This window comes from Platalea leucorodia (genome assembly GCF_965183815.1).
Source record: "Platalea leucorodia genome assembly, chromosome: 15".
Classification (NCBI taxonomy): Eukaryota; Metazoa; Chordata; class Aves; order Pelecaniformes; family Threskiornithidae; genus Platalea; species Platalea leucorodia.
Window position 1 is genome coordinate 7518935 of NC_138837.1, and position 27155 is coordinate 7546089.

The window sequence follows — 27155 nt, forward strand, 5'->3', positions numbered from 1 at the left end:
CTTACGGACTTGCATAAAACCGAGGTTATGAAAGGAAGCACAGGAGATGGACACTTACTGGGAAGCCACGTGCTCCTGTCTCCCCAGTCTCACCCATCTTCCCCTGTGAACACACAGTTACAGCAATTAGCAGCTGGGAATGTGCTGAGAGACCTGCGGTGCTTTGGCCAGGAGAAGCTGCAGCTCCCTGGGCACTGTGTACGTGTGGGTACCCCGCGGGGGTTGGACGCCGTGCCAGGTTTGGCAGGCACTGGCTCTCACAGAGGACATACCTGCAGCCCATCTGGCCCCAGCTTGCCTGGCTCCCCTGGTCGGCCCTGCAAAGCAAAAAGACAAAGGCATGTAGGCAAGAGCGCAAACAATATTGGCGATGATGATCTGCCCCGGTCCATCTGCTCTTGTATTTTTGCGTGTCAAATATCCCCTGCAGTTCCCTGCAGCTTTTGAGAGGCCAAACGCCCAGCGTCCTGCCCAGAGGAACACCCCACCCAGCAGGGAGCGTGGGCACTGGGCTGCATGACCTAAGGTTTTTTGAGCAAACACTGCTCTGCAGGAAGCTGGGATTCTCCGGAGACTTGGCCCAGCCGTCTGGCAGGCCATGAAATACGGGAGATTTGCCATCCCAATTGTATTCACAGGGCCATGCGTGCCATGCAGGGGATGGAGTTTGTGACATTCAATGGCAGGACAAGGGTCCAGCTCTGCCACACTGCTCTCACATCAGGCTGCTGCCAAAGGGAGAAACTCTCCCATGCACCCCTCTCAAAGCCTGGCGTGGAGCAGGCTCGCCCTGGATGAGGGTCTGCTCAGGCAGGGTATCGGCCAGGCTCTCTTTGCACCAGTGTCTCCTGCCCTGTATTTTTTCCTGTCCTGATCTAATTAACATGAAGTACATCAGAACAGATACTTATTCCCTTAGGTCATATTCTACCAGTTATGTTAAATCGCCCTGATTTTTGTGCTTCGTTCAGGTGTAACAGTCCAGCGTGCTCACTGACAGTTAAAGCTACTCCCATTCCTGCAAGGGACCCTGTTATTTTACAGAGGCCCTTTTATGTTTGTGGAGTGCCTCTGTATTCAGGGTCTCAGACCCCTGCAGCGAGGGCCCTGATACCCATGTTGGACAGATTTTACTCCAGCTGTATGAAAGACTCATCCCTGCTGGTTGATCCTCATGGAGCAATTGAGCATCCCCTGTTCATGGAGGAGGATGTGACCTTGATCCTGTCCAGAGCATTTCACAACACAGCAAAGAGCAGCCTTGGCCAACCTGACCACCCACTGGCATTCACCTTGACACCTCGTGACCCCGGCTCGCCTACTGGTCCATCAGGCCCTCTGGCACCCTGGAAAAAGGCAAAAAAAAGGCAAAAATAAGAACACAGAGTACATGTCTCACTGTCAGCAGTCACCCTAGCTTTGGCCACCAGGAAAGTCCATGAGATCAGTCCTGGCTAAGCCAACCTATACCTGGTTGGGTTGAGCACAGCAGCTTGGAGCCCAGGACTCAAAAGATCCCTTCTGTGTTTTGTTGCTTCACTTCTCACCGTTTACCAGCACACAGCACCAAAATAGTTTTTATTCCTGTTAAACCAGCTACCAACCACAAACCAAAGCCAGAGGAGAAAGGCAGGCCAGGAACAGTCATGTTTTCAGACAACAGTTACATGACAAGGCTTTTGCAACGCACAGACTTGCGCTTCTAGCCTTATTGATAGTGAACCTCTTCCTTCACAGAAACCCTGCTTTTCCAACTGCCCCTGCCCTTAACCCTTGGCACACCACACTATCTCAGCCAGCACAATAAAGCTACAAAATACAGAGAGGCGCACAAGCCCCCCACCATACACAGCACCTTCACAGCTGTCCTGGGCCCCAAACTGCTCCCAAAGAGCAGGGTATATTTGCTGGCCGCCGAACGCCAAGCCTTCAGCTACAGTTACGTGCTAGTTAAAGAACTGGCTGCTGTTAGGGATCAGGCAGGTGCTCATGCATATGCATGCTGGGAGGAGCGCAGCCACTGCGCCTGCTTTGGCACGTCTGGTCCTACGCCCGGTACCTGCTCCTGGGTGTGCACGTGCGTGCAGCGGGCATGAGGACCTCGGGAGGTGTACGGGACGTACACACTGCTGCAAATGCTCGTGGCACGTACAAGAGTCCAGACAGCGAGCGATCCTGGACGTGATTAGCTAAAATTGAACACCTCGTGGTACAGCTCGGGCATCCTCGAGGAAGGGGTGTCCTTGTTCTTCCAGAGGGTGCTAGGCGAGGAGAGCACTGGTCTCAAAGAGGGGATGACTGTGATCTAGCTTTCAAGCTTATTTCACAAGAGCTGAACGCACAGCTCTCTGAACCCCAGAAACCAGCGTGTCACACTGACAGAGAATAAACAGAGCCATGGTCAGGGGAAATAAAACACTAAAAAAAGGGCATATCAAGAGACTCTATTAACGCACGTCATGTTCATAATCAGGCCGTGAGCTCAGTTGGGACTCTGAGGCGCTACTGCAATATAAATAATAAATAAAAACACAGAGCGGTGCTAGAATGTAGTGGTAAGAGGAATCCTGAGAGCAGGCCAATGCGGAAATAGAGAAAACAGGAGCCAATGTGCTTAATCGGGATGCAAAGCGAGTGCCAAAAGTAATAACAGGGCTAGGGAGCCAACGCGTTAGAAAAGCAACTCCAGTATGACAGGCGAAGAGAGAGAGACTCACAAAGAAAGGCAGTGTAGCAGCAGAAGATGTATAGGAAACATAGCCAAATTATTACAGCAGACAAACATTGTCAATATAAAATAATGCAAAAACTTCCACCGCGCTTGGCAAAACCCCGTGCCGCTGAGTGTACCAGAGATTAAATAACCAAAAGCCTGTATTGCATGCCAGTAAGACAGTTCTAAAGAATGCTCAGCCTGGTCTTCAGGACAGACGGACCGGGAAGGACTGTGCACCAGATGGGAACACCACGACCAGATGGGGCGTTCCACAGGTCGGCGCTTTGCTGCACTGAGGTAATGGCAGCTCTCACCAGCCCTAGACCCCAAGTGCCCTGGCTCATGCTGGCCACTAGATCAGAGAGCAGTAAAGACCAAAGGTTTTATTAATCCATGTCCCTATAAACCTCAAAGCACAATGACAGAAAACAGAAGGTCATTTAACAGCAGGGCTACTGGCAGCTCAAGTCAGACAGCACTGTAAGTTGGAGTAGCGGGAGAGCAAGGCTTGGAGGCATCTGGGGAGCTGCCTGGGGTGACCGGGACACCCGGCAACCCAGCAAAATACAGAGACCTGCCCTGGGCTGGGCACTGGGCTGCCCAAAGAGAAGGGAGGTGTCAGGATGTGTATGGCCCTGGCACCCTGGGAAAGCACCCTGCCACCCAGCTTCTCATCCTCCCTGGAAAACAAACTGTTCCCCTCTTTGAGCAGCCATTCCGTATTTTGTGCTATTATGTCTCTACTATCCGAGATGATGGGGTGACCTGCTTGTGAAGCAGGGGAAGGATGTGCAGAGGGGAAGGATTCAATAGCTCAGCCCTGGTATTACAGAAGGTGGGACCAGGGATCAGAGGCAAGCGGGACATGGAAACAACAGTGATGACCCAGGTTAGAGGTTTCCATTCCAGGACAGATGCTGCCGGGGAAGGGAAGTGGGATGTGTCTGGCCCCTCCAGACCCAACTTCTGTAGCCTGTCCTGCCCTGTCCAGCCCCTTTGCCAGTGCTGGGCTGCTCTGAGCTGGGTGGAGGCTGTTGGGTGCCCTCAGCTCTCACTCAGCGCTGCAGCAAAGGCAGTGATGGCTGTGGTTCTCTGCGGTCCGACCCGGCAGGGCTGGCTGGCTGGGGAAGTGTTTACGGTATCCTCATTTCTTCCAGCAGAGTCCTGTCACCAGCATCGCAGGATCTGCCAGGGCAATCTCACTTCACAGCAGTCACCTGCCTAATCCCATCACAACACATCTCATCGGCATCTGACCTAAAGAAGGAGAAAGTGACCCTGTATTCGCAAATGCATGTGGCAAGCTTCATCTTCTCCAGCCTACTGGGCCGAAACCCAGGATAAAGGCTTTCCCTAATTCGCCCTGACAGGAAAGACTACTTTTAGTCAATTAGTTAAATCTTTAAAACTCTCTTTTACTGACAATGCCAGTTAGAGATGAGTGAGTGAGGTCCTGGCAGCTCTCCAGGGAGCATCCCATGCCAAATGCCGCAAGGCACAGCACGGTGCCTTTCCCCTGCAGACCCGTGGCTCGGACTTGCAGGCAGGGCTGAGCTCAGCTCCCCGGGCCCCCTTTGGACCCTCAGTGCTTCAAAATTAACTGAACAGCCAGGCGTGCCTGCCCTGAGCACGGCAGAGGGACCAGGGCGAGCGTGTAGAGAGGCATCTTGCGGAACGTCCTCCTAATGGCACATGCAGCATGGACCCGTCCCAAGAGCTGGGTAAGGAGGGTGCAGTAAAAGGCGTGGCTTTATCACCGGTGTCAGCATCTCTAGAAGCCCATGAAACAGAGAAGGAAGCTTTTCTTTAGTCTGTGTTAGTATTTATATGGCAGTACACAGCTCAGGAGAGGTCCCGCTGGGCCAGGGCTGTACAAACAGTGCAAGCTCCAAGCAGCTTTACAATGTAAACAAGAAAAAAAAGGAGAGTTAAATTGAGATCTGTCCGCCTCTTTGCACATGGGCAGCCAAGGCACAGAGAAATACAGGTTTGTGGCTGATGGAGCATTTGAGAACCCGCTCAACTGTTTCACCAAAGCCAGCTGGACATGAATATGAGGCTCAAAGGCACTGCCATGTCCATCTCAAAGCAGCTCACCCGAGGTCACGCAGGGAGCCACAGCACAGGGACGTGCCTGGGCAGTCCCACCGCAGCACATGCGCCACAGGACCAAGTGTCATCACTCATTGCTACCTAAAGAGATGAGTTTCCCCTTTGGTCGTGTGGTCAGGCAAGAGGAGCCAAATCGGTACTGTGCGGGGAATCACAGCTCTGTGACCCTGTGTCCCAATGCCGATGCTCCAGCTGCAGTAAGTCACGCTTGCACTGAGGTCCTGGATCTCAGCAGGCAGCAAGATACTCAGGGCTGGGCAGAGCCTAGCATTTTCTAAATTCTAGTTTCAGTGTCTTACGTGGGCACATTTCTCACTGTAATCCCTGCGTAGGTCCCCACGGAGCTATGTAGTAGAAAGCTAGCATTATATCCTTGCAAGTCTCACCTGCAGTCACGTTCTGCCCCCTGCGATCATGAGTTATTGTTAACGTAGGCTCCAGCAGCGGTAGCGAAGCAGGTCACAGTGCCACTCGATCAGCGGGTACACAGGCCAGGACAGCATTTCCCTCAGAGACGTGCAATGCTGAGCAGCGCCATCAGCAACCCCCGACTAAACAGGGTGTTATGATGTTGGCTAGATATGAACAGCATCAGCTCACAAATGCAGGGGAATTCAGCTCCAGGCTTTGCAGCTCGGGTTTACTGCTAGTCCATGCGGGGCAATAGAGATATACCCTGCTGCTAGAGTAGGCGACATTCCTGCAGAAAAGAGCTAAGTACTCAACAAGGTGAGCGCAAAGCAGCGCTGCATTTCCCCCTGTTTAAACAGATACTCAGAGCTCAAAGAGAGACAGTAACCAGCCCCTGAATCGCAGAAGCAGCAGCACGAACAGGCAGTCAGTAGCTCCCTTCCAGAAATCCAAAGCTTCTTCCTTACCCCTTTATCCAAATATTGATATTTCACTATCACAGTCTGGCCAAACGAAAAGCAAGCAGATGCCTTGACTGAGGCTGAAGGGAGACATCGCTGGCCATAGATCTGTCGCTAACTTTTCCTCAAATGCTTCTAATGCTTTTTCAGCCAAGTAGAGAGATCCCTGGGAGTAAAACAGTATACCTCTGCTTTTTCTCCATGAACAACTTCTCAGCTGGGCCTGGAAAAAGCAACTATTTTCAGGTTTGCTTAGATAACACCACTTTACAAATCCCTAGCATTTACAGATTCGTGGTCAGCGATGCTGCGAAGCGTCGGGTCGGTGCGGCAGGGAGGCGGCGGTCCCCTCCCGCAGGGAGCGGCAGGGCGCTGGGAGCGCGGGTGCGCACGCCTTATCTCCTCTTTGCAGGCTTCACCTGGGCAACGGCTAAAGCAGGGGCTTGATGAATGAATGGTGCGGTGGAAAAGAGAAATATGCTTTGGGATTTGAAAAGCTCCTCTGAGTCGCCTGAGCCAGCACTCAGCAATCCCTCCAGTGAGAGGATAAAATCCCAGAAATATTGACAGACACCTTGGCCAGTAGAACGGGGCAAGGTAAGTCACTTTACAGCAGGATTTCAGGTGCAGCTTTATGATCTGAGATACAAAGTCATGGCTCCAGTTGATATTTAGCCTTTTGTAGAGATTCTCAGTCAATACTTGGGCGTTTCGATATCGTTGTCCTCAATAGAGGATGCCGGAGACCACATGTTTTCCTGCTGTGACAAGCTGATTAACAGAAATGTGCTTTTGAATTTAAATGAGATAGGGTGAGGGACTTGCTGAATCAGCCGCCTCCAAATTTAAACCTTGATTTGGTTAAATAATTAGGTTTAAACATGTGCATAGCTGTCACTAGCTGAATGTTAAGCACATGTCTAAGCGCTACACTGAGTACGGAAATAAGCCTGGGCTCACGGGTCCAAGTTTCTTGTCCTTAGGGAAGAGGCGAGGGGAAACCGCGTTTGTGGAAGATTGTTCAGTATCAGTTTCATGGGCTAAGCAAAGACTTGGGAAGGAACAATAGCCCTGTCATGACTCAAAAGAAGGTTACACTCTTTAAAGAATTTTCTTTTTAAAATTTGTACTTATATCTTGACAATACAAAAGCTATCACAACATAAATACAGACCCCCAAAAGTCTTCATTGTTCTTTACAATCGAAACCATATTTACTATTTACGTTTCCTTCAAAAGCAAAATTACTTTAATGAAGTATCCACAAACAGAGCTCATGGAATCCACAAACATCTGGCAGAGGCTGCATTCATGTTTCCACTCTGAATTGAATTACGTCCCTTTTGTAAACTAGGATAGACAGAGCGTAATGTCTGAAATTACAATTGGGGGATCATTTCCCCATCCTGAGAAAACCAAGAGCCGGAATAGCAGGACAAGACAAAGAATACTATGTGCCTGGAATATCTTCTGAGAGTATGAAGAGAAGGAAAATGTGTGAGAGATATACAAACCAGAAATCGTCCAGGCAGGAGATCTGCTGGTCCTTACAATACTGACTTTCCCACATCATGTTCACTGAAATCTGTAGGATTTCAGAGCAAAGCCCAAGTTCTTCCTCTCTGCTGGGGATCTTAGGATGTCTGTCTGTCTGTCTCTGTCTGTCTCTCTTGCAAATTCTGTACCGATTATACCACTGCTGGTGCCCAAACGCACCAAATCTCCACCACGCCACAGTCCAGCAGCGGGTGTTGAGGGCAGGATCAGTGCAGGGCACCAGCGGCAGAGACTCTGACACCGGTGTCCTTAGGGCAAGACCAAGACCTTAATGCACCCTCTTCCCAGGGCACTGCCTCCTGTTCTGCCTCCGCGTCCTGCCCTTCCTGGGGTGACCTTTTGCAGGGCTCTGCAGCCAGCTGCGATAGAGCCACTGCTGCATTTCTGGTTTTCAGGGCTGGGATGCACTTTGAAGTCTGGGCTTCCTCAGTGGAGAAATGTCCAGGGGCAACGACTGGCGCAGGGTCTGCCGGACTCAGCATCTGGAGAGGGAACGCAATGCAAGGCCACGAAGCTGAATGTCTCTACTATGCGGTACATCGTCTTGAGGATGGACAGTGCTGGCAGCAGTTGGTGTCCTGCAGGATTTCTCCTGATGGTTTGGCACCCTCTCTCTGGATCTAGCTACACCCAAAGGCAGGTCCCTGCTGTGCCAGCCAACCTTCGTTCTTTGGAGCTGAATCCAACTTTGCTCTCGGTTTTACCTCATGTGATAATAAATATCCCCTTCGTCATTCCTGACAGTACAAGTGGAGCTGAAAACGGCCCGGTCAGCTGTACTCTCTTTGTGGGTTGAGGACTTTAGGCCAACACAGATGTAAGAAGCCGAAAAAGATTTACGCGAGTGAATCTTGCACAACACAAGAGCCAAGCACCACAGTTGCACGCGGCTGCCTGCCGTAAGGAGAGGCTCAGTGCCAGGGGATGCGGCTGGCATCCCTGGCTGGCAGCTCGGGGAAGGCAGTGCTGGGACTCTCTCTGTCATTGCACACGTTAAAGGCACTGGCAGAAATGGCTGATCTCCTCGGAGAACCCACCTCTCCAAGAGTCTGCACAGTCGGCAGCCTGGATTCAGAAGGCATTTCCCGTTCAGCTCTGCGCTGTAGTTTTATCCACCGTCCATTCAAAGCCTTCCTATTGAAAGTGCCTCCAGCTTCTCATCTGTTGTGATCATGGATGTCCCGGCCAGCTCAGTTAATTGCTGCTATGCAGCACAGCGAAACCTTGCTCCCCAGGGGCCCCTCTGGGAGCGGAGCTGGGGAATGAGATCCATGGGTCTTCCCACCAAGGAGAACAGAGGCAAGGAAGCTGTTTTTCCCAGCCACAAGTTAAAAACTGAACCCTGATATGCATCTGCTGGGCTTGGATGTTACTGGTGTCCTTCTAGCTGTGCTTTTAAAGCTTAAAGCAGTTCCAGGGTACATAACTCTGTGGTTATAAAGCTTTCTAGGTGGTCATTCCATTTCCTTTTGCTGGTCCCAGCTATTCGAAGAGAGTATTACCTCTGGTATAAGGAAACATATGGAATCCTTGGCTGTCCCAAATTCCCTGAGCAGGAGTTGCAGTAGAAGCAGAGACTGGGGGTGGGTAAAACGTATAGTTTACTCCAGCCTACGTCTTTGAAAATGAAACATGGAAACAGATATCATAAGATCCTCGGAGGGAGAAATGCAAAATATGTTGGTTTTGGGGCCTTCAGCAGAACCCATGTGCACTTGCTATTAATACTTTGTAAAGCAGCTGGACAAGGAAAACCAGCCCAAAGCAGGGATGCTCCTGCAATAAATGTCCCGCTGAAGAACAAGAAAGATTGAAGAGCTCCGTGGGACATGGGTTGGATGCCACCGGCAGGAAAACAAGCAGCTTTGGCAGGTCTAGAGGTCATTCTGCTGTCGGCTGTCGCCCAAACAGAGCAGGAGGAAGCACACATGAACTGACACAGAGTGCTTGTGAAATATTTATCCAGTGTAACATGTACTTGTAACGCTGTCAGTGATGCTAGCATGACCCAGTACTAAGCTGGGGTCTGCTCTTTCTGGGCAGAGCGAGGATTCATACATGCTTCCAGTGTCATACTCTTTAGATATGTACAGATAAATCCGGGCTTGTGTTATGGGCTGGAAAAACCCATAGAAAGACAGAGAGTGTGCTGATAATTTGATCTACTGACAATGCAAAACACACCTTTCTCACAACCCTGCTGAACGCTGCCAGAAGATGTTAATCCTGCGAGACTGAAAGGGGAGACATGGGAAGAGTAGGCTGGTTGGCTCCTTGTCAGCTCCGTTTCTGCCTGCCTCGTCCCTTAATTCTATGTCATGGCATAACAGTTCCTCCTTTACCTGCCTCCAGTTAAATTACAACACTTCACATCTCAGCTGCTCTCTCTCCCTTGGCAGCAAAGGCACCTTTTCTGGTCTTCTACCTGCACCCTTTTCCCCAGCCCAGTTACGTCTTCAGATGACTAAATCTTCACCATCCTCACCAGAATTGTCCATAAAACCTGTTTTGACACTGCAGGTGGTTGGAAAAGACAAGCTGGACCACTTCCACAATAAACTCTACACTGGGACACCCCTCTGCCCATACACATCACTTGCGTTTGCATCCCCCCAAGTAAGACTTGCTTCAACGACCGCAGTCTTTATGCACAGCAGAAACATGGCTGCGGAGGCACTGCCCCAACTGCTGCTCATCTTCACACCCCCAAACTAATCCACCAGATTACTTTTCCAATGGCTGAAAGAGGAGAGGGAGAAAAGCTCGTGGAAAGCGCTTACCCTGCGGCCTTTCATCCCTCTTATCCCTGGCGCACCACGGACTCCTGCCGGACCCTGGAAGGGGAAAAGGGAAACAAAATGAAGATGGAGGAGGAGGAAGGCAGCAGCTGTTGGTAAGACCCCACATCCCTACGTGATCTGCAGGGGCTTCAGATGCAGACCCTTGACCAGCAGGTTGGTTCATTAAACTCTTGCCAAAGACATTACCGTATTTACTTGTCTATAAATGGTCTTTTTTAACTCACTGATTGTCTTTGGATTGTGAACATTTAGGCCAAGGATCCTGGCTGAGGTTTGCATGCTTAAGTATCTGCAGCCTGTTGTCTGTGTAAGTGGTGTGATTTGAAGACAAGTCGAACATCCAGAATCCCCTCCAAAGCTATTAAAAGCAGCTGTTGCTCAGTATCTGTACAAAAATAATAATAACCGGGATCTGTTTTTCCGTTGTCCAAATACAAAATCAGACACCTCATCTTAGGTATCCAAGTTTGACCTTTTCAGCCAAATACTGATTTTATCTTCAAGTAACTGTTGCCCTGTTACTGCTGCATAAATATTCATGCTGGCAGAGAGATGCTAATTTCATCCGGACTGTTGGTGTTGCGGATGCTGCTGCTGTTCTTCTTACACTTACAGAAAGGTTTCAGGTTTTCTTTTAACGTGGATTTGTACCCACTTGATTCATTAATGTGCATACAGAAAATGCAGAAGGAAATGAAACAGCTTTTTTTTTTTTTTCTGTTAGAGTATTTATCAGTTTCAAAAATTAAAGGATATGTTCAATTAACGGGATTTACTTCTGTATTATAACTTCAAAAATACATATTTAAAGTTAGTGCCTTTCTGCTGTCAGAAAAGAAAACCTCAAAATGACACATTCCATTCTTATTCTCTCAAACATTCCACCTCAGGTTTTGCTATTTATATATTAATAGCTTTTACCAACTGTCAACCCTGCAAACTCCACCACGGATCAGAACAAAATTGGACCGTGATCTTCCTACTGCTTGTACCACTGCCACTAATAAAGATTTTGCTTTTGGAATGGAGGTATCTTTCTGCATGGCATAGAAGTTCAGAATACAAATGCTTAGCTGTTCTCACTCAAGATGGAAAAGTTAGTTGACTGTAACTATATTTGTAATCACAGTAAATCTCGGTTTTGCTAGTGAGGTCAGTAGCGACTGGCACAGACAAGCAGTAGATGTGTCAGATGCCTGTTTTATAGAGATTTTTATGATAAACACACACTGAAATGAAATTCTTCATTGGTATTAGGAATATCCTCCTGGAAGTCTCAGCCTATCCCAAATAGCTTATGAAAATACAAGCACAGAAACATTCATTGTGATGGCAAAATGTTGAGGGAACAACCAGATATCATGCTGGAATCTCATGGAACTGTTTAGGAGAAGATGAGTGACCTTTAATATACCTATATTTATACATTATTTTCAAAATTGTGTATTCACAAGCACAGAGTGCTTGTGAAATATTTATCCAGTGTAACATGTACTTGTAACGCTGTCAGTGATGCTAGCGTGACCCAAAAGATGTACCATGATTGTGAACAAGAAGGAGGAAAAGGAATTCACAAGGCTCAATTTAAAAAAGCTGAAATTAAGAGCTGAAATTAAGGGCAGAGTTTCCTACCATTGACTATACCTTTGCTGCTAACCACCCTCTACCGAATCAGCCATCAGAGCTGCTAAGGCTCACTGGACAGCTTAATCTCAAAGATTTTAACAGCTTAGGACAAACAACAACAGCGTGCCTCAGGTCTGGCTTGGAAAGCAAATAATGAATGTTTGGTGGAGAAACAGGCAGAAACAGCTGGAGTTAATGAGTGGGGATTTGATATTAGGGGATTATTTGATTTACTGGCTTTGTGGGGAAGTCTGACTTATTGAATTATGCCTTTTTAAAATGCAGTCTTGGAGGAAACATTTTGCTTGGATGAACTTGTTAGTTATTTGCCTGCAGGAGAACAGGGAACCAAAGGAAGCTGAAGGACCTGGGGACGGTCTCGGCTCCCAGAGCTCTGCAGAGAGGTTTCGACATCTGCAGTCAGAGCTGATGTCTCAACTCATACTGTTGTCATCGTGCCCCACTGAAGTAAGAGAAAACTCAGCCTCAACTAAAGGTATCAGTTAGTGGTGCACTACATAGTGCTTCAGGACTGGGAGCTCTTTGCCACAGGGCCAGTGCAGAACCCACCTCTGCCAAGGACGCACTCCTGTCCTCCCCCGTGCTCATGGGCATGGGGTAAGCAGGGGGCCTGCCTAGGGCTCAGCTGTCCCCAGGTCATGCAGCAGCTAACATGCTGGGAAAGTTGCTAAAAAAGGGACATCTAGAGATATCCAGCTGCCTCCTAGCCTGCTGTCAACAGCAAGTGCTGCCATGAGAGGCCACAGAGCTGCTCACTACTGGGGGCTGTGGGCAGCATCATGCTCCTTTTATTGTAAGGGCCTTGCCAGTGCCACGCCGCTGCTCTTCAGCTAGGGACAGGTCACCCCGAGGTGCTGCTTGACCTCAGATCTTTTCTTTCCCTCACCTCCATTGACTTGCAACTGTGAAACCTCTCCCCAGCCAGCAGCTGGCTGCAGCCGGTGGGTCCAGAGCGTCCCTGAGCTCCCTGCAGTGGGCAGAGCTGCTGCTGATCTGGAGGCCAAACCTTTGGCACTGCCCGGGCATTTCACTACTGTGATTTTCCTCCCAATTAACAACACTGTGGGAATTCACACACTGAGCAAAATCCATTCCCTGTACCCGCCCAGAGCCGCCTTTCTGTTGGTTCCAGCAAACGACACACAGCAGCACTTGTGCTGCTGGGAGAGCTGGAGCTCCATCTAAACAACGGCTGTGGGAAACTGGAGCCACACTAAAATCTACCTCCGCAGCAATTGCACGCTCCAGGCACAGCTGCACATGCACCAGATGAGCCCATCCAGATGGAGGGTGCATCTGGGGGCAGCTGCTCTGCTGCTCCTCTCACTCCGGCGAGGTTCTCTGAAAATGCATGATGCAGTCACTGCGTGATGTAGTCACCACACGATACAGTCGCTCTATCGCATGATGTGGTCACCACATGATACGGTCGCTGTGTCGCATGATGTGGTCACCTTGCCACTAACAATTCCCAGTTGCAATAACACCTTGAGCTAGCGAGCTTGTGTCCTGCTAAAAGATTGAGTCTGGATTCCGAGTTTTGGATCTCCCACTAGAGAAATGGGCTCCAGAAGTTTGAATTAAGCACCACTATTTTTTAGCATCTCTTTCCATGTTGCTCCCACCCATTCCCCATCCCTTCCCCATATCTCTTGTTCATATCAAACTCAAATCAACTGGGACACAGTTGCTTGACTCAGCCCACGAATGCCCAGGATAGAGGATGCTGATTTTTGGTGTGTGGTATTACAAGGTGATGATAGCCTTTACTTACTGTTGGTCCAGGGATCCCAGGAAAACCCACTCCTCCTGGTGTCCCAGGGTGCCCCTAAAGGGAAGGAAGAAGAACATGCCTGGTGTGAATTCCCAGGATCTGCTCAGCCCTTCTTCCTCCAAGTGGGAAGACAGGAAAAAAGGCATTGTTGGCTGCTTGCAAGGTCAGGCAGGTCTGTTATTTGTCAGGGCAAATTGCTCAGGGGCAGATGGAGAAGGCCAGACTGTCAAAAGTCCAGCTCCAACCTTGCTGGCAATATAAGCAGCTAGATTTTCTGAACAGCCCAGGAGAGAATGGGCTGAATTAATATGAAAATCTGTCTTTGGGTCTTGCACTATGGTAGAGAGGAGGTAAGCATCAGAGCGAGACAAGATATGGCTGAGGTCCCCTCTGTTAAACTCCTAAATGAGGATCCCCAAAAGGCAGCGCACATAGCACAGCAAAACACCATGAGCGTGCTGCCCAAGCAGCCCCACATCTCCAGCTGCCCCTGGCAACTTGCTGGGATGTGAACAACAGATCCCTGTTCCCAGACCCGTCTGTTTAGTAGCCAGGATGCTTGGAAACAGGCAACCCTTCAGGTGCCGTAGCTTGCAGTTCCCAGTTATCTCTACTTGACACAACAGGTCCTCAGCTGATGGAGCTGCAGAACACATGCCGAAACCCAGTGTTTCTCTGAAGGGGAGACTGCTGAACATGACTGCTGGGGAGAGGTCATACCTCAATATCCAGTAGTCAAATGGCCATTCCCGTCCCCACAGAGACAGGAAGAATTTGCAGCTGTTGTCACGTAACTAAAAGACCAGGAGAAGCTGCACCCTTCACTAGGACAGAGAGAGAGAGGCAGCAGCAAGAGCGAGAGAATGCAGACTTACTCCTTACCATCGACCCCTTGACTCCTGGAGGGCCTGGGGGTCCCACTGAGCCGCGGTCGCCCTAGGAGAGACACAGGCACATGGGGAAGTGAGGACTTCTGCTAACAAGCACTCTGAGCTGGCAGCAACGGGGATCTAGAGCAATGAAACAACTAAAAGATCCACAAATAACAGTCTATGCCATCAGATTTCTACCAGAACGGCTTCCAGTACAGAGTAATCATCACCCTCTTTCAAGTATCCATCTCATCAGAGTAGTTAAAGGACTACAGCAAGAATTAGCTAATCCTCCGTATCCCAAGAGAGCGGACTTCACTTTGCTATCAAACCAACGAGGAACAAGAAACAAGCAATGCACTCAAGACCACCTTCAACTCCGGACAGTGCTAGGACTGGATCCCAGGAGATCTCCAGCCTTTCCCACCCAAGGCATGACATCCCTCTCTGTTCTGCAGTATCATAATCCCTACAAGTTCTGGCATTTTTAGAGGCATGGATTTGAAAGCTGTGGTCATGAGGCCCTGCTGAGAGCAGGGAATCAAGTTGGAAAAAAAAGAGATGCTGCCTGGAATAGATGGCTGGTGCTTTCAGAAGGAGACCGTAGGCGTTTTGCGGGGACTCCCTATCCTGTGGCTCATACTGAGACCACAACAACAATCTGGAGGTCTGCGCTGACGAGGGGTTCAGAGCCAGATGTCTCCACGGCCCACCCTAAAGATGCTATCCTTTCTAAAACAAGCCACCATTTGGCATTAAAAAAATTAACACACCAAAAAATCACTTATTAATTCCAACAGTCTTACTTATCCCCACATGCAGAACATCTCATTTCCCCTGAGTACATCCTTGGCCCTACAGCTCAGCCAAGAACGGGAGACGAGGTGTAAGTGTCCGTGAGCACCACCGTGACCACCACCATGACCCGCTGTCACAAGGGCGAGTGGAAGGCACGGCTCTAGCGACGGCACATCCACTGCTCCTTTTTGGAGATGGTGGCAATCCCCACCGCAACTGCCTGTACTCTCCCTGGCAGCCCCGGTACTGCACTGGGAATTAGGTGTGTTACGCTTGTGTGCTTGGGGGGATGAGGAAGGAGGAGTTAGCAAATGCTGCCAAGTAGTTTACGCCCAAAATCTGACCTACCTTCCAACAGCTAAAGTGTAAGGGGAAATATTTTCTGGGCTCTAAGCAGCTTATTAAAAACAAACCCCAGAGTTTGTGTTGTCACCAGTTGGCCCTTGTAAATGAATGTAAGGATTTTTTTCCCCCTGAATGCATGGATTTTATTAAGTATGTATTAACTGTATTGTTCTCTTTGATAATCTTTGGATTCTACTGGCTTCAGTCTTAAGTTTTGCAGCTCTCAGGATGGAGATTGCTGACTCAGCTATGTCTAATGAAAGCATATTTCCCACTTCATTTAGCTCACAACAGCATAGTAAGCTGTAGGATGCTATGCCAACTGGAGGCCTGGTTGAGGTTTTGATTTCACGATAGTTATTTCTGTCATCGGTAAGTTTGTCCTGGTAGAGAAGTCGTCTGATAGAAATCACAGCTGTGCTGAGGATCTCCTAGGGCAGATTTTCAAAGGACAGCCAGGGTTTGCCTGCACACCAGCGTAACATCATCGTGTTACAGAGTCGATCTGCAAGATGAGGATAGCTCATGTGGTCAAGGCATTGGCACAGAAGTCGTAGGGCCAGATGTGAATTTACTGGAATGGGAAAAAAGATCTTCCCACGTCTCCTGCATGGCAGACCCCTTATTCCCCATTCAATTCAGGGCTGCAGCTGCCATTGAGACAGCTCACTCAGGCACCAATTTTCTGCGTAACCACCTTGGACATATCACAGACTCCTTATTCCTCTGTTTTCCTTCTGTAAAACGCAGCCCACATCACATCGTTCCTTTTACTTCTTGTGTGCCTTGACAGTTTGAACCGAGCCTGCTTCTGCTACTGCCCCACCAGATACCATCAGCGCAACGGGCTTTCCAAAGGCTGCTCCAGACAAGCAATAAAATGCATTTGCAGCGAACACAGTGTAGCTGTCACAGAGCCTTGATGTCATTACCCAGAGGACAAGCCTTGAAGTAGTAAAAGCGAGAGAGAGAACTGATGTGTGGAACGCATCGTTTTATGCTCTTTACTATCTTTATGGCTGGCCTGTGTATAATTAAACCACCAATGAAAACCAGCAGTCTGCAACTGAGATACAATGAATGACACAGATGATTTGTCTTTGGAAGCTACTCCTGAATAAAATTTTACACTCTAATAGAAAACAAATTAATGTCCATTTACATTTTTATGGAAAATAAAGCCATTTTTCTTCCTGAAAGAAGTACGTATCTGTACTGTACACGAGAGGGCACCAGCCCTTAGTAAGCATGCCCAATGCAACCACAGGGGCAGCCGGACGGGATGGTCCTCATCAAATAAAAAGGGAAATATTTGGACCAGCCTTTGCTCGGATAGGTGGCTGCACTCTTGCACCTTCTCTGCACCTGAGAAATTGCTGAGACCTCCTGTTCAGTGCAGGCTCAGCCCTGGTCCTGCACGACCCCATTGGCAACTCAGCGTGGGCTTGGGAGCACATCTCTGCACAAATCTGTAACCTGAACTCCTTGGACTCCTCCCTTGACCAGGAACACAGGGCTGATGGGTCCCTCATTCCCAGAAAAAACAGAACTGATTGTTGAATACAAGCTTTCTTGCAGATTACAAATGAATAAAGCTTAAATTTTCAGAGAACATTTCACAGCATCTCCTTAGAGGGCAAGCACATGTTCATTCCTAAATGTGAAGTGGATTATTTTTGCCTGGCCCAAGACTAGCTCAGACACCCTGGATGTGCCGCATTCCCAGCTGGGTGTTCCACTGACATGACAACTTAAATCTCCACAATATTCCTCCTGCCCCAGTCTCCCTCATCCTGCAAAAATTACAACAACCAATTCTTTGCAAGCAATCTTACCTTTTCTCCCACTATTCCAGGCTCCCCTACCAGACCAATGAAACCCATTAGACCCTGAGGAAAGAGAAAAGCACAATTAATTTTCAGTTTTGTTTGCTGAGAAAGTAAACAGTTTCTTTGGTCCACCTTGCTGGTTGAAATAGCACAGCAGCCCTCGTATACTGCTCAGTAATTCCTACTGGCTACCAGAGTGGACAAAGTTGCTCCCGGCCATGGGAACGTCTAACTCCACAGCTGGTTCTGCTTTAGGCGCCAGCTGGAGTGGCAGCACTAGGATCTGCAAGAGCCACAACACACAGTATAGGGGATGAGTTAAGCACGTTTCAGAGAAAGGCCAAGTCCATAGTGTGGTTTTTTTTGCAAGCATTTCCCAAAACGTCAGCGCAGCTTCCCCAAGAGCATCAACAGCGGGAGCTCCTGGGTTGCACAGACTCTGAGAGTTACCATCATTTTAACGGCTGCACTGGGTAGACTTCCTCTGGGTTAATCTGAGCTGCCTCAAACCCTTGTGCAAACTAATTTTGCCCTGGATAACGTCATGCTGTTGGGATGTCAGTAGGAAATAAAGGTCCAAGGACACAGCCAGAAGGGCCAGCAGGGCAGCAGATCTATCACACTACTCAGAAACTATCCCGGAAAAAAACCCCAGTCTAAGCTCAGGATTTGTCAAGATTTAACAACGTTTGGGATAATGAAGAAACAAACAGAACTGCTTTTAATTAGGAAGATGGAAACAGATGCAATCTCAAGCTAAGATTCCTCAGAATTAAAATACAGCAGCCTCCCTACCAACTTCAGAGGGTTGCTGGTCCTAGAGATGCAAGGGACCGTCCACGGTAGGCTTGCTCTCTCTCACTGCATGATCCTCATGCAAGGGTCATTGGGAGATAGAAATCTATATTTAGTTCCTCCAATCAGTCTGTAACTAAAGGGATTCATCTCCTGTTGAAACACTTCATAACCTGCCCACAGTTGGCATGGATGGTGTCAAATTAAGCCATGCCCCAGCTTGTTGGATTTTAGGCAACCGTCTGAGTGGTACTGGGAGGTGGCTGCTGAGCAAGTCAGAGACAGGGGATGGGTTCTCCAGCGGTATCATCCTACTCTTCCTCTTTTTAAAAAGAATTTGAAAGCTTCATAATAAATTGTAAAATTCCTCTATGCAAATGCAACTCACCTTTTCACTTCAACATCAAGAAGGTTTTCAAATGACACACTCAAGAAAACATTCAGCTTGAACAAACACAACGGGGAAAAAGCTACACTGGCAAGGCAGCTTCTGGAGTGTGGTCTCAGAAAAGGGAGAGCTTTTCACCCTGCTGTCTCTCTTCTGGGGGGACAGCAAGAAAAGAAGCAAAAGTTTCCTCTCTTCCTTGCTTCCTCCGCTCCCAGCTGGCCTGACACGTGTGCGGTTCGCAGAGCTCTCTGCAGCCTGCGCATCGCTGTGGTTCTGTTTACACCCGTGCATTGACAGCGTACAGTGATACCCCCAGCTACAGAGGAGCGTCCAGCACCCACACAGCAGCCTACTCACAGGTGGTGCAACTCCTCCTGCCACCAAAAGCCTCTCTCTCTCCATGAAGTTATGCTCACAACGTAAAGCTGTAGCACAAAATAACCGGCTTCGTTGCTATTCTCATGCGTGTGAGGCTCAGCAGACCCATTCAGAGGCATGAAATGCAACGTGGGTCACTCTCCAATGACTTTTAGAGGGAACAGCTTCTGATGACGACTCCAAACACCAAGAGACTTTATGTATTAACATTCCTCACATGGTGCGATTAAATGCCATCCTTTGAACATCATCGGAGACAGGAGCTCCTCTCTGAGGCATGCTGGTGGGCTCAGCTGGCTTCACCTCTCGCAGGGAGCAGCCACACGCTCTGCTCTCAGCTGCCCGTGTCACACTTCAGCACGGGAGAAACATCCAGGTGAAAAGTGTTTGGAAAAAACTCATGAGAGAAGGCAAATTGCTCAGCGGGTATGGCAGAACCTGGAGGTAGATGCTTGCATTAGAAACTTATCCAGAGATGTCCCAGGAAAGTGGCACGCCACTGTGCCACGAAGGAAATATCAATTAACCATGGGATGACAGCTACTACCAGGAAAGCTCTACCATCCCGTCGGGGGCTGGACGTCACCAACCCTTCTGACATCAGCACTGAAATGGTCTTTGCTGTGTTCGAAGGCGAAGCATTCCCAGTGCGCAAGCGCGCCATGGCGGCCAGGCTGCGTGGCCAGGGCACACGTGGGAGCAAAGCAGCGCTGGACTCAGCAGCGGATCGCCCAGCCCAGGAACCAAACGGAGAGCAGGCAAATTTGCAATATCTGCATATGCAAGGTTGCCACTGGGTGGCATTGCTGAAGGCTGCTGAATCAATTATCCTTTCCATTAGACACAAGTGCAGATACACAGCTGATAACTGTATCCAGTTACTGAAGTTTTCCAGGAGCCCAAGGCCACGAAGAAGGCAAATGTTAAGGCAAAGGAGAGAATGGCAAAGCAATGAGATGAAACAAGGAAAGGCATTGCTAGGCAAAAATAAGATAATAAAGTGAGAAAGAATAAATCTGTTCCTTAATTTCCAGTTTCTCAGAAAAACTGCAGAACTCTGGGAAGATGCTCTCTTTAGGATGTTTCTGGGTTGCTTAGGTCAGTCCCTGCAGAAGAAGAGATCCCTGCTCTTGCAGCAGATGTTACCATTCAGAACAAGACTGTTTTAAAAACACCTCTGAGGGGCTTGGGGTGCGGCGCTGCATATCCAAACTCAGGCTTGAAGGCTAATACTTCTGATACGCCGTCCACAGCAGCATCAGCTCCCACCCTAAAAAGCCTCTAAGGAATCTGGGTCACGAAGTGAGATACACTAGTTGTGCTTCCCCGCCGACCTGGTGGTGCTCTACGGATGGTTTGCAGAGCACCGACTGCAGCATGCCAAGCAGCCCACAAACCCAACACCCTCCCAAGACCCCTCTCGCTGTCACAGATGTGCCATTTGTTATCGCAGGTTGTGCAGAAACCTGCCGGCACTGCCAACGCGAGCCGGGTAGAGGCAAACACTGCACCTGCGGCGCGGGTAAACGTCGGGATGGAGGGGGAGCACAGCCAAAATTTCTGGCCTGATTTTCACTCCAAAACTGGGGAAAATTCTGTCTACACTGGTAGATCATGTTTCTGCTCAAGGGAAGATGTCACTGCTCCCTGTGTAGCCAGCAAGAGGAGCATCCCACGGTGTGACCACGGTAGAGCAGGGACCGAAGCAAGACGGCAGAGCAGGGACCCTGTGACGTGGCCGGGCTTCCAGCACGGTAGCTCTGCAGTGTTTGCAGCCAATGCTGTCTGCTCTGGGCTAAATTAACTAACGCTGCTGTGTCTGCAAGCAGACACAAAACTAGATAGATATGTCTAGACAAAATAAATCTTCGTAAATTATTGGGAGTATATGAAACAACTGGGGGAGATTGGGTAACAATATTCTTCACCAGCCAAAATGGGATAGACACTAAAAAGAACACAAGAAGCAAGAGATTTAGGTTTTAAGGACCAGAATAGCCACCGGTGGCAAATATTAAATCAAAGCAGACATGAATTGCGGCCATTACACTAAAATGGCTGCGGCATAACATATTTTTCCCAGGTTCCCAGGATTGAAAAGAAGCCCTGCATCAAACACGACTGCAGGCAGTGTGTGTAATGATGCACGTGAAGTCCCAGCAGCGGTGGCTGCCCGGATAAAGGCCCACAGTATACAGGAAAGAATGTAAAACATTTATATTAGACGGGGAGTTCAGCATGTCACTCGTGATTCAGTCTGCTGTATTCCCCAGCCAAGGGCATGGCGGAAAAGGGATGGAGATTGTTAAAAAGTTGCTGGGGGCTTGGGGGGAAGGAAAGGGGGGGGACTGGCGGGCTGTAATTCCTAACTCCTGTCTGGCTTACCCCATTTATTGTCCAGCCCTGTCATAATTAAGCCCCCCCTCTTGGCTCCATCAACAGAGAGCAAGTCAGCAATGAAGCCTTGCATAAATCATAGCCCATTTGAGAGAAACAACCGAAAGGCGAGCCCAGCGTGAGCAGGGTCTCCCAGGGACGGGACCGCCAGTCGCTCCCAGCAGGAACCGATCATGGCCTTTCTGTTTTACTGGTTCGCTAGAACTCAAAACAAAACAAACCAGGGACAAAGGACGGGAGGGAGTAAATGTACAATCCTCCCATTCAGATGAAAGAAAGGGAAAGTAAAACAGTAAATATCACAGTTTAAGGGAGGACGCTCTGACCCGCAAAGAAAAGCCATGTGGTTTAACCCCCTGTGCACCGGAGCTCAGCCGTACCCCGGGGCTGCGTTGGGTTCCCACTGCCCTCTGGGAAGCGAGGGAAGGAAAGGTGGAGACCTGCTAACAAAACACCTCCTCAGCTCAAAGAGGCTGTGTACACCACAGTGCCCGTAAACCCCTGAATGAGAGGTCTGCGGCTCAGAAAGACACTCTGGAGGAGAAGGTAAATGCCTTGGGAAAGGTGCTGCTCTAAGACATGGAAAACGCCGGTGCAATTCCCTGCTCGGTTCTCAGCGACCCACCTGACCTCGGGTCAAGTCAATGCATAGCTCCGCAGGTCAGGCCCCACCTGCAAAACTGACAGTATAGCACATCCCTCCTTTGCAAGAGCACCACAAGGAAAATACATCAAGGAGATAACCGACGGTGCTGGTTTCCTTTAACAGATTATTGTAGAATAATACCTGATATTGCGACAACGTGCTTCTCCCTCGGGGGAAGAGATACCCTTGAGGGGCCGTGGAGTGACTGCCCTTCCCAGCACGGTGCGATGGGTGCGTGGCTGACCCCAACATCGCCACGCGAGCGAGAAGTGCTGTCACTTCTTGTACAGGAGGAGGGGTTCAGAAAGCTGTTCCTGCCATGACAGGACCTCCTCATTCCCATTAAGGACGTAGGTCAACCTTAGCCTCTTTCAGCTGGCACAACTCTTCATGGATATTTTCAGTCTCTAGTGCAGAGCAGGGGGGGTCCATGGGCTTGCAGCACCCTTCCCCAGTTTGCTCTCCTGTCTGCTGCTGGGTGTTGCTTCTCCCGCAGGACTGTCTGACCTTCAGCACCGACATTTCGGTGGCATTCTCCTGCTCTGCATTCCCAGCTCCGGAACAGGAAGGCTGGTGGCCTAGGCCAGAGGCCCCGTATTCTTCTTCATATTCTTCTGCCTCCATCTACTGGCAAGGAAGGGTTAAATCACACATTTCCAGGGTACAGGGGAGCCCAGCAGCTGGAGTCCTTCCAGCATATGAAGACAACAAGCATCTTATGAATGAACTTCCCGAGTCAGTGTCCTTGCAATAGGAAAACAATGCATCAGGGACTGCCCTGTGGCTTAAAACCTCATTTTTCCAATGAGAGCTCAAGTGTCACTGGAAACCTTACAGAAACTCCCATGTCTGCCTGAACAGATGTCTCTTAGAAAGGGAAGAGAACTCCAGTGAGATGGATGGCTGATCTTTTCTCATGCTGTTATGCTGGGGGTTTCCACTCAGAGGGAACCCGTATGGAGGGCAGAGCAGCAAGTTTGAAAAGTTTGGCCACTCCTATTGTGCCTACGGAACAGAAAACATCAAGGCCTCCACAAGAGAAAACAGGGGTGAGATGAAAGTGCCTTTTAGTGCCAAGCGACCTTGGTAGCCCGACCTCTCAGAGCTCTGCAAAAAACCAACCCAGCCCCAGCACCAAATGCTGAAGCTTAGGTGGAGGGAGGAATGAAAATCCAACACTCCAGCTTTGTTCAGCAAAGGTGTGATGGGAAAGGAGGTTATTTCTCACTAATCTGGTGCGACATTTTTGTTCTAATGACTTGACTGGTACGGAAATGGAAATTCTTTCTGGGCGATATTTCTAGACAGAGACTAATTGACTAAGAATAATACAGGCAGCTTTCGTACCACTGTGCTGGTTTCAGTGTCAGCAGAGGCCAGCTGTGTTTTCTTTCTGGTGAACAGTGCCTACAGTTTTCATCCAAGGTCAGTCCTGAGGGATGTTAAAGAATAATAATCCTAATGATGCTTTGTCCTTCAAGGACAACATCTTGTTAAGGATCTCAAAGCACCTCTAAATATCCATTTTTAACTGTAATACAACAGTATCTGTAGGTGCCACCTGAAAACAGGAGGCATTGTGCCAAACACTGTTCGGAGCTGCCTCAGGCCTTCCACAGAAGGGGAAACTGAGGCACAGAGCACTGGAAGGTGTTGCCTGAGATCGTGCAGAATCTGATAAAGCTGCAACTAGAAGTCACATGCGTGGAACAACTTTGCTTCTTCCGTTGTTGCTCTTCATGGAGTAAATTATTAACCACAATATAGAAACGGCTCTAATTTCCAAATAGAAATAACTATCCTTGATATATACTGAGACTCCTCAGATTGCTGGTACTGAAAAGGATCCACATTGTTTTTTTGGACTTGCTTGGTCAGAAACCCATGGAAGAAGCAACTCTCAGCTGTTGCATACAGCGGACAGAAGAGCCAGAGAGGCTGACAAGCTAAACTAAACCACACTTGCTGACCATTCGGCAGGGAAAGTGCTGGGAAGGACCGCTGTGCTGAGAAGCAACGCCCTCTTCGCCAGGGCCAGCTGCTGCAGCGAGCTTGGTGTGGTCATGTACGAAAGCACTGAACATGTTGGAGGCTCTGTGGCTGCAATTTCAGGGTTGGTGGTGGACAAGTTGGTTGGTTTCAATCACAGAGACATGGGAACAATTGTTTCTTTTTCCTTGATGACTGTGGTTCCCCTGAAGCCTACAGGGATGGTGCATGTCCCCTGCTACCCCAGCAGAACGTTCTCTCTTGCGGTACAGCGAAACACAGCTCAGTGCCTCTCTCCCCCAGGGCTTGCTTTCTTCAGCTGCTGTCTCCTCTGCTCCCCAAAAAATCCGGCAGGAGTCAAAGTAGCACAGATCCCAAAGCAGAGGATCCTACACTTAAAACCTACATAGGCAAAGCCTGGAAATCACCCTTTTAGGGATAAGAGGAATACACAGAAACGCATAATCTTTTTCCTGGCCATAGCTTTGCCTCCTTGAGAAGCACAGCGGTTGTATGTGCTATACCGCTGCCAGTACTGACAGCACATCCACCCGAACTGCGACTTTATCAGAGCACTCTACCTATGGGAAAACCTCCAGTTTAAAATAGACACCATGGTCACTGTCAGTGCTGTTCACCAGGAGCTTCAGCCAGATTAAGAGCACCCCAGCTGGAGCACCAGGAGTATGGACAGGTTTGAGGTGACCAGAAGCCCCTGTCCTCTGCCTGCAGCCTGGTCATCCAGGAGACATTGTACAGAGGCCATCATCAAACAGACAAGGAAAACAAAGAGTTTACCTGCTCACCAACTTTCCCTGGTCGGCCATGGTTTCCTGGCTCACCCTGCAGGACAAGGAGACACAAGGCACACACGTTACTTGGTGCTCCCAGTCAGACCCTTGTGATTCTTTGTACACCCATGATTTGGGCTGCTGTGTGTGAATCAAGGAAAAACAGCCAGAAACATCATCTTACAAAACCCAGTATGACTTTAAAGATAATCCAAAGCAAGAAACACAGCTGACACAAACACGGAGCAAAGATTCACTGCTCTGGACAGAAATACCCCAAAAGCAGCTGGTCCTGCTGTGGTAAAATAACCTTCGCAAAACCAAACTCAGACACTGAAACATAAGCCGCCTGCTTTCCTGTAGCATAGCCTAGTCCTGGTTGCTTTATCCCCATGTTTAATAAGGCATGAGTTTTCATCAGGGATGTTCCTGAAGCTGGGGTGTTTCTGACCCAAGTAAAACAGAGAGGCAAAGACAGAAACACATCAACAGCAGGAAGAAAGTAGGAAAAGACCACGATTAACCAAAGAATTTGAGAAGCATCTAGGGAAAGCAAGAGTGCGGACACGATGGGAAGGTCTAGTTCCTGAATGAGAGAGGAGAAAAGATCCGGAAAATTCACCTGCTGGTGGAAGCGTCACAAGAATAAAAGACAACCCAAATATTCCCAGGCAGTGCTGCACCCTGATTCTGCTCTTGCAAAAGCTCAAGCATAGGCATGTTCCTGTCACACGGAGCATCCACATGAAAACCACAGAAAGAACTCACATGAGCTAAATCACAGTGCAGGATGAGAGAAATTCAGAGAATGAGAAAAATGAGGGGTGAAGAGAAAAGCAGGAGGAGGAGAAGAATTTCAAACCCACCAGGGATAAGGGCAGCCGTGGCACCACTCGAAGGCCGGCGAAGTGCCCCTGGACAGGCCATCCAGAGGCCAGCCTCACCGCTAACCAGGATTGTCTCCGGGTGACGGCAGCTGTATTTTCTCAGTAGGCAGATACTCCAGATGTGCTGCCAGACCACATTTTTGCTATTTACTGTTTGAAGAGGTTGTTTTTGTTGGGTTTTCTCTTTCCTTTAGAGTGTGGGTTTGTGGAGCGGACTGCCCTGGGATGGCTCCTGCTGCTAATTAGGCAGCAAAGATAGGAATGGTGTGCATTGTTTTAGAACAAAAACGTGGAGAAGCAATGGAAAATAAGATGAGAGGATGGGGGGGGGGGGTTGGTTAATATCAAAGGAGGAACACACTTGTTTATAATAAAGCACATGGCTTAAAAAATGCACTATCGTTCTTTTTGCTGGAGAAACCAAGCAGAAGCAGAGACCCCAAAATTCAGAGAAAAAGAGAAATCCTCAGTGCCCCTTGTCCTCTCTGGAATGAATACCCTAGGCTTGGACCATGGTAAAGGTGAGAGAAGATACTTTTCTCTTCCTTTCCTCCCATCCACCCACTGCTTCTCTGATCACGAACAAACTCTTTACTCACCTTTGGGCCATCGGGACCTGGTCTTCCTGGAAATCCCTTCCGGCCAGATCGACCCTGAAATACATGGAAGAATAACAAACATAAAAGCTTGCAGCTGCCCTTGGTCACAGCAGTGCGTCTGTGAAGTTATACGGTGCAGCTTACAAGCAGTGCTCCGAGTGAATTCAGGGTGCTAGGGATGTAGCAGTCCTTACTGAGGCCAAGGCAACACAAGAGGAAAGCTCTGTGTCTCAAGCGACACCGGGTTTGATCCATGGGGAACATGCCTAGACAGCTACTCCAAGCTTCAGCCCATTTCTGACCCTCCAGCTCGATTCCATTACTTAAACATCACATCAGAAACATTACGCATGGACTATAATCAACCGAGCCAAGGGCTTTGCTGCTGCCCTTTAGGTTATCATGTGCCGCATTCAGCTGGATTTATTCTACTTCCAGTAGTTTTCTTGTAGCAATGCCAGCAAGGACACCAGCAGCCTGAGCATTCAGAGATGGTACTTTCCTAATGCTGGCAGGGACTCGGCCATGTAAGCTTCCTACGGGCTCCATCCAGAGAGGATTTGGGAGTAGGACTGTCCCTACAGTGGGGGAAGCCAGGCTGACGTTCACACCTACGGCTCAGAAAAGCAGAAATAAACCTGCAGATCAAAAGGTTCATGTTGAGCTTTCCCTTTGGCTAGAAGAACACTTATGGTGCTGCCCCAGGCACTGGAGTAACTGGATTTATTACGTTGCTCCAGAAAGGAATAAAAGCGTCTACCAGAATAGTGGAGGAAATGCAAGATAAAACATTTATTTTCTGATCCACCTAGAAGCTTCAGCACAGTTACCAATTTTCAAGATACTTTACCATCCTGCAATGACAATTATGTACATAAACATTAAAAAATCCTGAGCTGGCAAGCTCACAGATATGATAATATTCTTTATGCTGCTTCTAACTGTATTTCTGTGATTCATCA

At 48.9% G+C, this 27155-nt stretch overlaps 1 protein-coding gene across 1 annotated transcript in view; it reads right to left on the bottom strand.

Annotated features, from left to right (window-relative positions):
• The window catches only part of COL27A1 (collagen type XXVII alpha 1 chain), a gene marked incomplete at its 5' end in the record, with an annotated part of 160917 nt that overhangs the window by 45158 nt on the left and 88604 nt on the right, over positions 1 to 27155 (bottom strand). Inside the window, 9 exons of the mRNA XM_082327669.1 lie at positions 59 to 103; positions 273 to 317; positions 1293 to 1346; positions 10038 to 10091; positions 13480 to 13533; positions 14362 to 14415; positions 17330 to 17383; positions 24715 to 24759; positions 26194 to 26247. Of these exons, the coding sequence (XP_082183795.1) occupies positions 59 to 103; positions 273 to 317; positions 1293 to 1346; positions 10038 to 10091; positions 13480 to 13533; positions 14362 to 14415; positions 17330 to 17383; positions 24715 to 24759; positions 26194 to 26247 (459 nt within the window). The remainder of the gene's footprint in view (positions 1 to 58; positions 104 to 272; positions 318 to 1292; positions 1347 to 10037; positions 10092 to 13479; positions 13534 to 14361; positions 14416 to 17329; positions 17384 to 24714; positions 24760 to 26193; positions 26248 to 27155) is intronic.